Source organism: Paramacrobiotus metropolitanus, unplaced genomic scaffold, assembly GCF_019649055.1.
Source record: "Paramacrobiotus metropolitanus isolate TYO unplaced genomic scaffold, Prichtersi_v1.0 Parri_scaffold0000031, whole genome shotgun sequence".
NCBI classification, from domain to species: Eukaryota; Metazoa; Tardigrada; class Eutardigrada; order Parachela; family Macrobiotidae; genus Paramacrobiotus; species Paramacrobiotus metropolitanus.
This window is the reverse complement of record NW_026570251.1, coordinates 825,503-841,894: the sequence shown is the minus strand read 5'-3', so window position 1 is coordinate 841,894 and position 16,392 is coordinate 825,503. Positions and strand designations below refer to the sequence as shown.

The 16,392-nt window shown below is 46.7% G+C and overlaps 1 protein-coding gene and 1 long non-coding RNA gene across 2 annotated transcripts; both read left to right on the top strand.

Annotated features, from left to right (window-relative positions):
• Positions 1 to 7,101: 7,101 nt before the first annotated feature.
• Positions 7,102 to 9,762, top strand: LOC129588839 (uncharacterized). Its single transcript, XR_008690526.1, has 8 exons — positions 7,102 to 7,182; positions 7,252 to 7,318; positions 7,386 to 7,485; positions 7,560 to 7,639; positions 7,704 to 7,770; positions 7,828 to 8,529; positions 8,592 to 8,876; positions 9,094 to 9,762. It is a non-coding gene; the product is annotated as an uncharacterized LOC129588839 (long non-coding RNA).
• A 2,553-nt stretch (positions 9,763 to 12,315) lies between these two features.
• LOC129588756 (death-associated inhibitor of apoptosis 2-like) lies at positions 12,316 to 13,829 on the top strand. Its single transcript, XM_055483120.1, has 2 exons — positions 12,316 to 12,892; positions 13,669 to 13,829. The coding sequence occupies exons 1-2, from the start codon at positions 12,316 to 12,318 to the stop codon at positions 13,827 to 13,829; spliced, it is 738 nt and encodes a 245-aa protein (XP_055339095.1).
• The last annotated feature ends 2,563 nt before the right edge of the window (positions 13,830 to 16,392 follow it).

Genomic DNA, 16,392 nt, shown 5'->3' with positions numbered 1-16,392 from the left:
TTTAAGGGCTTGACAGCTACTAGCGGTTGATTGCCAGTTTTTACGTTAACCGTGAACTGACAAACTTCTACGGTTGACAACAATTACAGCATAAATCGATCACCATTGAGTATACTGACCTTTTTGTGGTTGCTTGCATTTGCAGGTCCAAGTGCTGCAAAACTTCTTCCCACAGCAGTGGCGGCAAACGACGGAGGTCACCGCCTGGCATGTCAACCGACGTATCCGCTACCCATAAACAATACCTTACCAGTTGGTAGATGAGGGAAGGGTTGTTCTATAAACTTACGCATTGGGGAAATCAAACACAGACTCTTTCTCTTGCCGTCCGCAACCCATCGCTCCGTGAGTTGCTGCAACTCCTGCAGCAACATGGCGCTCGTCCATTGAGCCTTCAGCAGTTCCACTGGAGCGCTTAGCACAATCAAAGTGCAGCTGTCGGGTTCGATGCGCAGATGAAAACGACAGCTGTCTCGCAACTCCTTCAGCGGCTGGTTGCCGATCGGAGCATCACAGAGACGCTGGACAAGACGACAGCGGTCCGCGGCATGTTGGACGACGGATGACGCCCCGGGTAAAGGAAAAACGTTCTTCACGTAATGAAGGTTAGTGCCGCCGTTGGCGCAAGTTGCTTCTGTCAACGATAACTCGGCGATGACGCGATAGGAGGCTGCGAGTCGGCCCTCTGCGATTTACTGATAAAAAGTATGCTTGGGCCCGTATCGTCAAAAATGCAGCCCCGTATAAATGCCGCTCGGAAGCGGAACGGCCCGCTGTTTTCATCTCGCAGTGCTACCTGCACTGGGTCCGGAGAATTCTTCCTGCTCAAGTAAATATCGTGGTCAGATAATGCTGCCGTTGGCCACACGCGGTTGGCCTCTATCCAAAACGAATCCGTGCTGCTGGCAAAATTTACGAAGATAAAATCGCCGTCGTAGGAGATGTCCTGGATGTATCCCAACCAATAAACATCGGCGTTGTTATCCTTTCGCACCACCACCGTAATCTGGTAGTTAATGCTACATTCACTGTTGGCAAACAACATCCGCCGAAAAGGCGGCAACGCGGAAGCCATTAAATAGCTGTCGACTTTCTTGCCACGTCTTGAATGAGTTTTGCAACAATATTACTGATGCTGAAGCAGAAAGACAAGTCACAACTGACCGGCCTGCTCCTCTCAGTTGTTCGTTGAGTTGCTAGGATGCATCGCTTTTCAATCGCCGTAGTGTTCAAAGTTCAAACTCATACTTGCTCGATCTGGTAGCGCATACATGATGCGATAACAACAGGGCGCTCTGTCAACCTCTGTGCCGTACTAGCCGTACAGCCGGCGCAGGCGTCATGCTGGCTGCACCGGTCAACTGCTTCTCACGCCAGAGAACAATAGCCGTCTGCACTGCATCCGGTTTTGCTCTCCTCTGGTTGGTTAGCCCCTCTACTTTGCCAAAATAAAGAGCCACGTAAGGAGAGAAACGTGAGCATTGGATGGTTGTGTTTCAGATACCGAAAGATCCTTACGATCCCTGAAATATCACTCCGTCTCTAGTAATTTGTCTTTCTTTGAAATTTATGTGCTCAGTAGTGGTTAAAATATTCGTAGAGATTTGATCGCGCTCAGTTGAGCATTCACGCCACACAGTCGTGCAGCATTCGCTTCGTTTTCTTCGGTAAATTCTTCGAGTCAGACTGTCACAGGCTCAGGGCCTGCAGCAACTCGATCTGGCAAGCGTGTGATCTGATCGCGTTATTACAGAATTCAGAATACGGTATATTACTTTTATTACTGCGCTCCGGCTACGCGCTGTTAGAAGTTGGCTAAAGTATGGACTTTTATCCAGCTGGACCGCTTTCCTTCTCTCCTATTGACGAAGGAAAGTGGTCCAGCTGGATGCAGTCGTACAAAGCAGTGTGGATGTGGTTTGTGTTGTTGCATCTCCTAGCTTTAATTGGAAACTTGCAGAGGATTTGAGATGACCGTTCGGACGAAGAGTGATGCGCTGAATGCCGCCGACTGCTGTGATGGAGGCAATGGTGCAAAGGAGCATCAGTCACCGAGCCTTCATCACAGCAGTCGCGGTTGTATCTGAACAACGGAGAAGCGGATGTCATCCGTATGCAAAAGAGCTCAGGATCTTTCCGGGAAATTATCTCGGCTGATATTCCGGACAATTCCATTTTCGGCTGACTTTGCAGCCGAAATGGAATTCTGTATGGGAAGCATCCAGAGAACCAATCCATCTTCCCGGACAAATCATTCTCAGCTCCTCTCAAATCTTCCCGGATCTTTATGGACAAATGGATATGAATTCTTTTCATTTTTGGCCGCTTTCTAGAAATTCTTTGGCATTCTTAGTATTGTCAATCCCGCAGAAGCTGGAGCGCAGTCTGACTTCTAAGATTTGACCAAACTGACGCACGGAACCATTACCGACGACAGCGATGGGTTCCCGTTCGGCGGCCAGGTGTACCGCAATATGTTCAGATGTTCCATAAGCAGAATAATGCGGAATTTAGATTGCCGATGATATCGAAAAACAAACTTGGGTTTCTGCTTGGTATATGGGATTTGTAATAAGCCGACTTGGCACGTGCACGTTTCTGCCGTTTAATGTTTTTTTCCAAATCTACATAATATATTCTTAGGTACGTTAACTTCTGCAACGACCTGTACATCGACTATACAAAATCGTTCTGGGTATTTCTGCTATCCCAATAATAATTATGCAGCTAATCACAATAATACCTATAATAAATGCGCCATGCTTTAATTTTTGTTATGTATGCATGACTTTATTTCGTATGGTTGTTTTTTACAAATGGCTGCAAAGGCATCATGTAAAAGTTAGGAACACGATGTGATATTTCTTTCGTTATATATATATATATATATATATATTTCGTGGTATACGTATATGTTTTTTTCTGATAGGCCCCCCGCACATTTATCAGTAAATAGCTATCAAATAAACTTTTTGGAAACTACTTGCCAGGATCAACGGTGTTTTATCCAGTGCTGACCAGATAATTCGCCTGTTCTTGCATTATTCCACTCCATTAAAGCCCGGTACCATATTCCGTGTAAACTGTTCTGTAAACTCGAACTGCAATCTTGCAATTATACCTGCTCGATAACAAATGCAGTCAGTGCTTTAAGGAAAACAGCCGGAAGTAATGTTAACAACAGAGAGCGACTCAACGCAGTGCTAGCTGCTGTATCGCGATGCACTCAGTATGTGAAACTGGTAAAAAGTACATGGGTTGTTAACCATTAAGCCAACGCCTTTTCACACACGCTTGTGATACGTGCTTCGATGGCCATCAGTCTGTCTGCATACCGGAAGTGGTTACGGTTGTTTTATGACTTTAAGCATCTTTGCATTAGTTGGCGGTTAGCAGTGCTCCTTCAGAGTATAAAACGATCAGATAACAAAACACCAAAGAAAACTTTTCAATACAATTATCGGTGCAAATGAGAACAAGAAAGTGGCTGTTTTCGGTTATGACAGTAAAAAATGCCACTATTTTCGACTGCGAGCTGATCAATCATCAAATGTCTGGCTGCGTAAGGTTACAGAATCATATTCCACACATTTGTATTTCGGTCCTCGTTTTCATAAGCGTAGAAGAAAACCCGTTGCACAAACTATATCCTGCGTTCGTTCAGCGCCAAATAAGATACCAGTAACCCTGCAGAAAATTATATGCTAAAACTAAAGAGTCGAAAAGGATACGTTGTAACGACACAGCTGCGGACACAGCATTCTCTGTAAGGCAAAAAATTACGTGAGGTGCCGACCAAATCTTGGCGCACACGTAGATTAGCGTCGAAATGACAATTCATACGCGAAACAGCACTGTGTAGAACCCCTTCCAAATGAATCCATTGCCGTTCCACGATCAGCTCGCTCAGTTGAACGTGCAAACCTCGCCTGATGCGCGACAACTTGTCCAGCTGCATCTCTTCCAGACCTTCCACGCACCACTTCTTCTCGGAGTATTACGAAGACGGAAGCTGATCCGCCAGCTGCAGCGCGCACAGTGCCTGCAAACTGAAATCTTAAAATCTTAACAGAACGAAAGGAAAGTTCTCAATAGTACCGTGAAGAGGATAGCTTTCGCTTTTTTTTGCGCGCAGATCCCCGCCCACTTTGTAGCACTGGTATAGTTTGTGCACCCCGTCCTGATCGCCCGGCACCGGCAACGCCGCCTCCATCGCTTCTCACAACGCAAATCCGAAATCACCGTCCAGTGGCAGTCGCGTGCCATGGAAGTCAATTTTCCAGGATTTTAACAGCGATTTCCTCCGCTTTGCATCGATAATTTCGCTTTATAACAGATCGGTGTGAAAATCCCAGGCCAGTGACGGCACCGAGTTTGGCCCGATGTGAATGACATCGCACGGCAAATGGCGGCACACGAAAACAAAATCCTTCAGCCAACAATAACCCCATTTCGAATCCTCGTGCACCGGAGAGGACAGGTGTTGACCGCAAGCGGTATTACTGGCCACAGCGCGACTCATCAGCAAATTCCGCCGGACGCGGTACAGATGAATGGAGCGCAGTCGGATGCCGGCGAGATGAGCAGCCGCAAGCAGGACCTTCTCCAGCGCCATCTCGATGTAGTGGGGGCAGCACTGCCCAATGTGCCCATCCTTGGCAGCTGTTAGAACCAGGCGTTGTGTAGTGGAACGTAGGCAATGGAGTATCGCCTTCGAGCCGCTGTTGTAAGTCCGTTGCTTCGGATGACAATACTGAAACGCAACCTTGGCGCCTCTAGGATCCGGTTCCACAAGGCGCACACATCGCGCACCTGCGTCAGCTTTAAAGTATCGAGGTGGGAAAATGCTTCCTCTATCAACTCTGCTGGCGGCCTCTTCACCGTGACGTTAACAGATGCAAATTTTATTTGAAAAATTTGAAACTCGCGTTTGGGGGCGCTCGGTTATGATCCCCATTCCTTTTCATCTTGGTCAACAAACGCGCACGTATCGTCCAGCGTTGCAGAGAAAGCTTTTATGTTCCTGTTGCGGTACGAAGAAACGTGCGTCCTTTCGTTTGTCGGGCCGTTATTTAACCCTTTGCAAGAATTTGATGAGCAATATTGTTAAGGACTTCTTATTCACCTTTTTACGAAAATTTTAAAATTTAGTCCGAGAACTTTATGCCTAAACAGCCTTTATGGAGGCAAAATAGGCTCATGTTTTCCAGATTTTATTGCAGGAAAGCGTAAGCCATTCTTTTCATGTTCAGCCTCAGATATAAAACGAATTAGCGATGTCATAATACACCACAAATCAAATTATGACATTTTCTGCTGACGAAATCAAAATAAAAAAAATAATAATGTTTTTAAATGATTTGCTTCAATAATTTCCTGACCCTTAAAATTATTTAGGAAAATTATGAACTATTACTAAATGAATAAAACTTATGGGCCTGATCGCCTGAATAGTTCACTATGCCGCGTCGCACGATTCAGAATCAGGGGAACCAGTAACGGCTAGTGGGGCAGGAAATTCATCAGCTGGATGAGGAAATGCACAGCGATACGCGACAGTTTCTCCAACTCCAGTCCTTGCAAACCGTGCAAACACCACTTCTTCCCGCGATAATGCAGCAAAGGACGCGGATCGGCCGTGTGGGTCGCGCACAACGCCTGCCAAGAGAAAAATATTATCCCAACTCCGACGCGGAGATTTTCAAGTATTTTAATCTCCTCGTCAGCCTGCTTATGGCAGCGCTCCTCATTGCGCAGGGTTTTCAGTCCCACATATGTCTGGATCTTGTGGTCGTAGGCCTTGACCACTTGCCCGAATGTTCCTTGGCCGATAACCTTCAGCACTTCGTATCGGTACGCAATATGGTCGTGGATTACGTGCTGATATCGGCCATCAGTCGTATCGTAGCCACTATTCTCCAGTCCATTTAAGGAGGCACTGATCTTTTTAGCTCGCTGCCCGACGCAGAAAATCTCCGAGTATTTAACAATCTCTTGCTTTTCTGAGCTGGTTAGCACTTTGGAATATAATCGCAAGGCTTGATGGCCCGTTAGGGGAACCTTTGCTGGGGTGCGGCTTAAGTGTTGTAACGAGCCACATCGAATCTGATGATAGTGAACCAGCCGGGTTTTGTAAGTTTCCTTGGGTTCCATTTGGACGATCACGGCCCTAAGATCAAGTTTCTTTATCCCAACCTGTTTAAAAACTGAGCGTTGAAAGTACGTATAGCATCAGCAGCACTACAGACTCCGGCCCATAAGAAACGCCGCTTATATGCAGGACTGTAGCCCATTCAAACGGACCAAAGTCTATGGGCGACCGCCCATATACAGGGGGGTGCGGGTGGCAGTTACAATAATAGCTGTTGTAAATAATAAATTCTTGAGAATTAAATTGTTTCACAGTGTGACTGGTTCTTCACTGATGATTTTACTGTGGTTCTTCGTGTGACTAACTGTAGATTTTTGTTTGTAAATGTACTCTTCTCCTCATTGTCACTTCTTTTGCTTAATACCGATCAGAACCATCATTATCATTTGCGAAAGTTGACTGTGTGTGTATGTGCTACCGTCAGCTGTGTTGTTGGAAGCGTTTTCCCATTTGGATGCTAGGACGCATACTGGATTACGCACATCTGTGCTTCGCGTAGAACTGCATTCTCCGATCACCAGTGTTGAAAGCCTGCATCGTTGTTACTCGTTTGTTTCACAGTGCTCTTTTGCTTGCTGTCGACGCGGTCTCAGCAGCGCAATTATCTGCACTGTTGTTTTTTGTTTTAGTGGCATCGCTGTTATCTGTGCGGACAGCGAAGTTGCACTTCTACTTCAAACTTGTCCCCCTCATCTTGTTTGTATCGATCCTGATCGTTTTGGCTGTTCGTCGCAGCATAATTGCCTAAATTAGGTAAGCAGTCTTCACCTGCAGGTGTGCCGTGGTGGAGCAGTGAAGACACTGCAGCGTTTTGGAGTCGTGCAGGCGACGTGTTGCTGATGTTGTTTCCGTAGGTCGCGATAGTTCTGATCAACGCATCGGTAATAAGTGTGTTGCCCTAAACAGGCATATGTGGTAGTGAGAATGTCTGTAAATGTTTTCCATTTTCAGACATAGGTGTCATGGAGTTCCGAGTCGGCCTGCTCAGTCTGAAAACCAAAGTGTTGGTGGAAACCTACAAGTCAGACGCGGTATGACGTACAGCTTTTTCTTAGGTTTGTTCCACACTTAATTAAAAGGTTTAATCAATTTATTTGCAGTTGAAAGAATTGCGGGATAAGATCTCGGAAAAAGCTAAAATCCCAATTAAATCGATAGACATCGACGGTAAGGATAACGATGTCGTAAAAAAGCATTCAGATGCATTTTCCATATGGTTTTTTGCAGTTTACAGGCAGGACATACAATGGGGATTCGAAACAGTTCCTTGTCGGAGACTGATCTTGATGACGACAGTCTCGTTTTAGCCTTTCCGACCGCTTCTGGCCTGCGTGGTATAGTCGACACAAGAACTCTATGTTACTAAATTAGTACAAAACTCCTAATCAACTTATTTTTTATTTATCAGGGAAAACAAATGTTAAGATTGGCGTTCCACATACACCTGGAAGGCTGAGTTATCCCATGGAGCTAACTCTTGGGAACTCGGTAATTTGTAAATTTCTAGGTGTTGTTGGGCGTATTGGTTATTTGCGGAATGTGTGTATTCCAGATGGCATCCATCCGTACCGCAATCTCAAAGAGAGCGAAGGTTCCAGTGAAAGCTCTGGGAATCGAAGGTACATTTACGGACCTTGGAATTATTGAAGATGCCGATTTTTGTGATAACTTTGTAGGTAAAATCTACAATGAGCATTCAGTTGAAAAAATCCTCGCAGAAACACTGCTGACGGAAAGTACGGCCATCGTCGCGTATCCTACCGCGGAGGGTTCTTCCCTAACTCGATCGTTCAATCAGCCAGCTACTACTTCCGGGAGCTTTTTTCCTGCTGCGCGCAGCCCTCACCAGATCCCATTGGTTAACCCGTCTCGTGGACCTCTCGTCAGTCCACCTCCTCAGGTCTGTCCGGCGCGGCCTCAGCATCAAGCAAGCGGGATCAAGCGGCTACTGACACCCAAACACCTCATTTGTCACCACCACGCCCTCGTGGCCATCGTTCGCCCTCGGCAGCCGTATTAACTGCCGGTTCAACTGCGAGCACGTTCGGCCGTCCTGTCATCGTCATGAAGCCACCACCGACAGCTCCATGCCGCCGCAGTCGTCGCCTAATGCCAGATCCCACGTCTGCTACAGGTTCAGGTGGCAGCCGACGCAGCCAACCTGCTGGTGCCATGCCGCCACCGATTGCGCCGTCTCGCAGCCGCAATCCCCGGTCTCCGTCGAGGGCTACGTTCACTACACGTTCCATCAATAGCGAACGCGGTCAACCAGCTGGTATGAATCAGCCGCCGCCGCCATCAATGCAGCGTAGTCGGTCACCGTCGGACTCGGTAGCCAGTCGAACGCGCAGAGCTCGGGGCACGTCGGATGCGAATGAGTATATAAAAGATCCGTCTGATTATATTGATACCATAATTTTGTGCACGCTTTGTTCGTTAGGTCAAATCGCGGTTCGGTCCATTCTCGGGCTTCCGTCGCAGGCCCGTCTTACGGATCACCGTCGCGGACCCGTCTTGTGGGATGTGCCCGCGCTCCTGACGGTGAGTATCCCGTGGACTCCATCAAATGATAAAGGTCAACGGAAAGCGACTCCCAGTAGCCAGATTTACGGACGGTCTTATGGACTGCGAAGACATCAGCACGGATCAAGTGTTTTTTGAGGAATCCACAGCCCGACTCGAAGATCTGGTGGATCTCCGTCGGGAAGGAACTAATTATGCTGCGGTGAGTATTATTTGGTATTAGAAGCGTCCGTTGTCCATTCCATGAAGCGATTTCCCTAGACCCCCTCGGGGACCCTCTCGGTAGCGGCCGTGGTCCGGCCCACGGTACGATATCCGTAAACCCCCTCGGGGACCCCTTCGGTAGCGTCTGTGGTCCGGTCCACGGAGCCGTTCCCGCTCGGAATGTTTATTTTTTAAATTTATGTTTTCTTTTGCAGATTGCTGAGTTGACCAAAGCTCAGAAAGAGCACACGGCGACCAAGGAAGCAATAAACACCACGGGGACCGGTATTTCACTTGCTTATTCTGTCCGTACGTTTCAGGCACGAGCGGCCACGCCGACAACATGGTTCGGCACCTGGCCGGAGAGAAGAAACCGGACAGTATGCGGTATCCGTGCGAGGCATTCCGGCTCCACCCTATCTGTCGCAAGTTTTACCTTGCCGGTAAAATTCCGATGGACAAAGTTCCTTTTTCGTATGCTTATAAGGACGAGTACAATAACCTTGTCAATCCCGGGACTCGAGAATGGCCGCCGCTTGCTCATCGGATCCATGTCTGGTTGCACAAGGACGACAAACAGGAGGGTGAGGAGTTGCGCCGTCAGTTAGCTCTTGAAGCCGCCGGGGAAGGCGAAGTGGACGGGACGGACGACGACGAGATGGGCCAGGGAAAAGGTCGGGGCGGAATGAAACGTGGTCAAAGTGAAAACACTGGCCGTGGTCGTCGGGGAAACAAGTGGGACGATGAGTGTGAATGGATACGGATGACGGCCTTATTTGTTTTTGTATAGCTTTGACAACTTACTGTTTCGTTTTTTTGGTTGCCTTATGCGCAGCGAAATAATTTCTTGTGTTGTGCTTATTTTGTTTTAGTAATGAACGGTGTTTTCTTCGTACAAATTGACAAGCTGGACTTGGTTGTTTTGGTTCAAGAAGTTAGTAGCAGAATATTCAAGTGAGAGAACAACAGGCCAACTCTTTTTTTGGAAAGTGTGCATTTGTAGTAATAAAACAACAGAAGTATCTGTTGTTTTACAAACTGTTATAATTTGTGAATCACTGAACGACAAATCTTCTTCAGATTCCATGAAACATTAATGCTTATACTCCGCTATAAAATTGCGGTGATTGCGCTCCCGCTCTTTTAAATTCGATATTGCGCCCGTCACTAATGTGACGTAACGAGACAATAGCAGAGCAGGTAAGTGGGTGGAGCTAGCGCTATCCATCTTCCACCATGCACTATCTTGAGAACCGGTTATCAAATCTTGCTCCTATCATTCATATTACATCTTGACTGCAGAATTTTTCATTTTGTTAGTTATGGAGGAATTTGAATTTCCACCGTTTTTCGATTTTGATCTCGACAGCGTTTTTACGGCAGAAGCTAGACCTGATCACAGTCCCGTAGATGCGGATCAGCAATATGCGTTCGACATGCAGCGGATGTTCGCGGAACTAGCTGAAAACGCGGAAAGCTCTCCAGGTACTAATGATTTGCCGGAATCTGTGGAAGTCTTGCAGACCGGGTTTGCCGCATCAGCCGCCGAGGTCGGTAGCGGGATGCAGTGGGATCAGTTGTTTGCCATATTGGGACCAACGTCAAATGAAGCACCTGTTGCTGACGGTACGTAAACACATTTTATCTTGGTGCTACGGTAGAGTTATAACTACTTCAGTTCATTGACTAGTAGAGGGAGTAAGTGTAGCGGGTACTATGCTGTTTGGGAAGACCACACTACTGCATATTGTGAGAGACAACCGGAACGAAGCGCACACTGTACGCCTGGAAACGCCTAGAGATAACGTGGAGATCAGCAGCGATCAATTCGTAGCATTTTTGGAGCACATGCTGTCCTACCAGAGCAAACTTGATTCGCGAAACCCATCACCGAATCCCGTTCAAGAGAAGCGCCCATCGTCAGACTTTCAGTGGGACGTCCTCTGAAAACCTTTGCGCGGGGGCTTCAGAAAACAACTCTCCGGAAAGAAAGAAGTTACATTCCGCATCGAGATCGCTGCCACCTGTTTTCGCACTATTCGCATGGAAGTCTTCAAGAACTTCCGGTTTGCGATTCCCGACAAGCTTCTTATACTACTGAATAGCTTTGTGTCGGTCATGAACCGCGGCTCGGCGGGTGAGTTATGTACGATTTTGCTTATTGATCACTTTTATCTAGTTGCTTTTGTAGAATTGCCGATATGGTTCTGGGACCAGTACATGGTCGAACTGAATCGCGAAATCCAGCTATTTCTGCCAGACTTCTTGAAGCAGGATCTACAACTCCGTGTGAATGAACAGCTTCTTAAACAACTGCCAGTGACTGTTACTATGGAATTTTGTTTAAGTATTCCAGTTTCTTGAGAGACTACAGTTTGCGACAATTATGGGATCTACAAACGACAGTATTGAAGCGATTCTTGCATAAAGTTGAGATGTGAATAAATCATGACACCGTGCCGTCATTTTATTTTTAAACAACTGACCCCCTCGGGGACCCCCTCGGGTATTTTCCAAGTACAAGAATTCATAAAATCTCAATAAATATCAGCTGATGGACTAAAACTAGTTGCTTCCGGAATGGTGTCGACTTTCACGTCCCGCCGTTATCCTGCAAAATGCACGGTGGGTAGATTCTCGTAAAACAATGAACGGGTTTCGGCTTACCGCGGTCATATTCCGAACTGTCTGGTTCCAGTAATCCGTCTGGAGCAGTTTTCCAAATGCATCCAAAATTACGAAAAAAGTAAGCATCGCAAACAACAAAAAGTAAAAAACTGCGACAACGATTTTCTCTAGTCGCTTTTCACGGCGATGCAGGTTCGGCATCATTGCTTGGTGGTTAGCCATCGCAAAAGATTTTTGTAAACACGATTCAACATGAGTGAGCTGTGGGGGTGGGCCTAAATGTATGGAAAAGAAAATTTTCACAGGAGTAACGTGTGAAAAAGAGGTAAAATGCGTAGCATAGAGATGGTATAAAATCTTTAACCGCGCATAGTGAATCTTCATTTGTGGTATTCAGGTTTCTTATGCAATGGAGTCTTACGGTACATGTGTCTATAGCACAGTCGAAAGCCGTCTGTTGACATATCCAGTTGAAAGGTTTAATTCTCACATCCGTATTCCCCGTCGGTTGGCCGAAGCCGGTTACATCTACGTGCCCGACCAGGGTTGTTTCTGCGTCAAGTGTTTCTGTTGCGGTCACCGTCTGGCGTCCGCCGACTAGGGCGACGATTTCTGGAAGGAGCACGGGGCATACAATCCGGACTGTCGGTACTAGCAAGCCCTGCGACCGGCGTACGCGGCGAAGCTTCGGGATCTAAACCAGTATTGGCAGGAGTACTAGCTAAATGTGCGTTTTGGTTTTGTTGATCCCAACGGCAGTGCTTTGATGAACTTTGTTTTACAGTACAAATGGTTCCTTTAATCCCCGGATGGCGCACTACCTTGCCCGTCTAAACAGCTTTAACCATGTCAAGAACTGGCTGTTTACCACACAGACCAAGGAGGACATGGCTGCTGCGGGATTTTCCAACACCTGGTCCAACCTTATCCACTGCTATCACTGCGGACTGGGATTGAGGGATTTACTACCGTACGAACAGGTTGACGTTCATCATGCCCGCTACCGCCCTTATTGCCTTGTAGTTGTCAGTCGTCTTGGTTTGGAAGCCATTGAAGAAATTCGCGACCTAGAGAAGAGAGCCAACGCTACCAGTTACCGTGTCAAAGATTTGTGGGACCGGGAAGGACCGAGCAACGGTTTCATATGTTTCTGCTGCGAAGAAGACGCTCTGCAACCTCCCAAAGATATGAAACCGACCGAAGAGCGCTTGGCATCGTACCCGAATACGTGGAAATACGAGATCGTCCATCCAGTGCGACTAGCTGCAGCTGGATTCCAATGGAATGGGGAGAACACAGCCGAGTGCGTATACTGCAGACTGGTAGTGGACAACTGGAAAAAGGGCGACGATCCGCAGGAAGTCCACCGTTCCCGGCAGCCTGAGTGTAAAAGTTTGTGTTGTTTATATTAAAGCACATTGGATCTCTTTTTATTTCATCATTGTCATCCCGTATAGCGTTTTAAAAGAACACCCGCGCTTTCAGGCGCCCTTTGGTATGTGTGTTTGTGGGCCGACAATGTCGTGTAAAACGCAGTTTGTGCTGTCTTTAATTAAAAACCGCGCGCAGATGATATGTCCGCCTCCCGATCGAGTTGTGTACTGTTATGGTGAATGACAAAAATCATTTGATGAAGTGTGGGATTCCGTTGATTTCGTCAAAGGCATTGGGGCGGTTTTAGAAACACCGAATTTTTTTGATTCCAGTCAGCACACGTTGTTGATTATTGACGATCTGGCTAGTGATATCTGTAAAGACATGCGCTGCTCAAACTTGTCCACGCGTGGCATTCATCATGAAAACGTTTCGGCTTTCTTACTGTTGCAAAACCTTTATAAGCAGGGAAAGTCGATGAAAGACGTCACGCTCAATTCACAATATCTTGTTTTATTCAAAAATGTGCGTGATATTAATCAAATTAAACTGCTCGCGCGCCAAACTGGGCTCAATCAGCTGACGGAAGCGTACCGCAAAGTTACATCCGAGCCGTATGAACCGCTCATTATTGATATGCGTTCGATGTGCCCGGAGTATTTAAGGGTGAGATCACACTCACACCGACACAGTCTATGCGGATATTTTTGAAAGCCAATTCCAATGATATACCGAAACCATGTCGGAACGCGTGAAAGCCCTTGCCCCATTTTTAATTACCTTGAAAGGCCTGAAGCCAAAACAGCGCCGCGTCTTGATGGGATTTGTCAACAAACCGCAGCTTAAAGCCTTGGAGGAGATTGCCGTCAACATCATTAAAAATACCGTCATCCTGTCGTTCGCCGATCTCGACAAGTGCAAACGTCACCGCAAAGCATTAAAGCTGTAAGCGCTGCGATGGTACCCAATGAAAGCTAAAAAAACGGATTTTGCAGCAAAGCGGTTTCTTGGATGCCATTCTACCTGTTATTGCCGGTGTACTGACCTCGTTAATTGGTAATGGATGAGTATTTCATTGTTTCTCGACGCGTTATGGAGGAGCGACTTCATGAAAAGTTTCAAGTCAACCGCGAGCCTCCGGAAGCCAAAGCCGTCGTCTCATTAGACAGTTTAGTTGCCGAAACCCTACAGCGAAAAGATATAAGCGAGTACGAGAAAGCCAGTCAACTATCTAGTTTACTGGAACGATTCCTTGCTCTGAAACAAAGTGTGATGCCCGATGAAAATCCGGTTGAACCACCCAAATACCAACCGCCAGTACCCCCATCACCCCCAAAGAAACCTCGACCCAGTCGACCCAAAGAGAAGCCTGATGAACCAATACCCATTCCGCGCTTGCGGTCACGTAAACAGCAAGGAGGCATGAAGCGCAAACGTTGTCGTAATGTTAACTGGATAACGTTGTCGTAATGTCTGGATTTTTGCCGTCAGTTATTCGGTTGTGCCGATTTTTCAATATCAACTGTGTTTCAAATTGTTGCAACGATGGATCGCTTGATGAAGAGATGCCTAGACCCCCATCATCCCGGAAGTTTTGGCGGCGTCGAGCGCTTTCGAAGAACACTAAAGACCAGAGCGAACAAACGGAAAGCCGATGAGATGTTGCAAGAGATCGATGAATACACTGTCACCAAAGAAAGCCGGAAACGATTTCCACGCAATCCAGTGATAGTTACCAATCTGCGTCAACAGTACCAAACTGATTTAGCCAATTTGTCCAAATACTTCAAGGAAAATGATGGCATCAAATATCTGTTATTTGTGATTGACTGCTTCTCCAAGATGCTGAGCGTCCAAGCCCTGAAGACAAAGACCGGTAAAAAAACACGTAACGCTCTCCAGAAAACCTTTAAAGAATTGGGTCGACGGGAAAAGCTACAATACGACAAGGGTACTGAAGTGTTAAACGCAACTGAAGTGTTAACTGTCCGGGCGTATCTCAAAGAACACGACGTACAATTCTTTACTTCGCAAAACGAGGATGTGAAATGTGTCATGGTCGAACGAGTGATTTGAACGATCAAATCACGGATTTTCCGGCTATTTTGCTACCGTGTTAGCACCCGGTACATTGACAAATTATCAGATTTCGTGCATTCGTACAATCACTCGGTGCACAGCGCTCATGGAATGCGACCCGTCGATGTCGAGCAGGAAAATTCGTTGCTGGTGTACAACAAGATGTACCCGGCTGTGAAAGTAAGAAAACCACGGTACAAAGTTGATGATGCGGTGCGTATTTCCATCCGGAAAAGAAAAGTGGAAAAGGGATACACGTACCGAATTAGGGAGGAGATATTTTTTATTAAGCAAATCATTCCGCACCCAGTTCCGGTCTACCTTTTGAAAGACTGTCAAGACAACACCATTGAAGGAAAGTTTTACATATCCGAGTTATCGCTGGTACGCAACGTTCCTGACAAAGATCATACTGTGGATTTTATTGTCAAGCGCCGGGGAAAGAAAGTCCTTGTGCGTTGGTTGGGATACGGACCGGAACACAATCAGTGGATACATGAAAAATGTTTGAAGGTGCACCATTCTACTTAACGCTGCCCAGTGATGTGGCTAGCGATCCTGGCAACACGCCTTCTAATTGGACTACCAAGCTGAAACATCCGATCACCTTGAAAGGGAAGTGGGAAATGGCACTGGTGGAGCTGCAGTATCTGAATTCTTTTTATAAACTATCCGTTGAGCAGAAAATCCAACTGGATGTTGTGCGAGAATTTTATTTGAAGAAAGACGGTGAATTTATCGACATCCCAAGATATGTCAGTGCCCAAAAAAGCATTGCTGAGCCACCGGGCAATTACAAGAACGCTGAGCTGCTTCTGCAAACCATCGACACGCTGGCCCCTGTCATAAAAACGTATTTACTGGACGGAAAAGTGATTGACGATAAACGTGCGCTGTTGAACAATAAAATGTTTGACGTGCAGTTCTTTACGCCAACCAACCATAAGGTGAAACTCAGCACTGGGAATGACCGGGTATCCGTCAGCTTTCCGCCTGAATCTTTGACCCTGCAAAAGATTCTGGGTTTTGATCAGAGCCAATTCGAGCCGAACGTTTCTGCTGAATCCATTGACACCGCCCAAGGTCAGGCAAGAGCTAAATACTCAGCATTCTGGGACAAAGCTCCGCCACCGAAAACAACTACGTTCATTTCCGACCGGCCTTTCAACACTTTGCTGGGTAACCAAAGCTTATTCGTTTACAGTGACGTGGCTGACTATAGTTTGATCGGAGACACAGCGGCGCAATTTCTACGTGCCGTACCTATTAGAGGCGAAGTAAATCAAACTGTGGAAGCACGATTCGACATTCCGCATTACGTCTCTCCGACAGCATTTTCAAACCATTAAACTGATTATTGCTAACGATCTCGGAGACGAAGCCAAGTTCCCGACGGGAAAATCGCTTGTCAAGCTGCACTTCCGCCCGCAGCG

Excerpts from the sequence above, each read along its gene's own strand:
- LOC129588756 (XM_055483120.1), top strand. The coding sequence starts at position 12,316 with ATGGCGCACTACCTTGCCCGTCTAAACAGCTTTAACCATGTCAAGAAC. Across the intron at positions 12,893-13,668 it reads CCGTTCCCGGCAGCCTGAGT|GCCTGAAGCCAAAACAGCGC; the intron begins GTAAAAGTTTGT and ends TTACCTTGAAAG.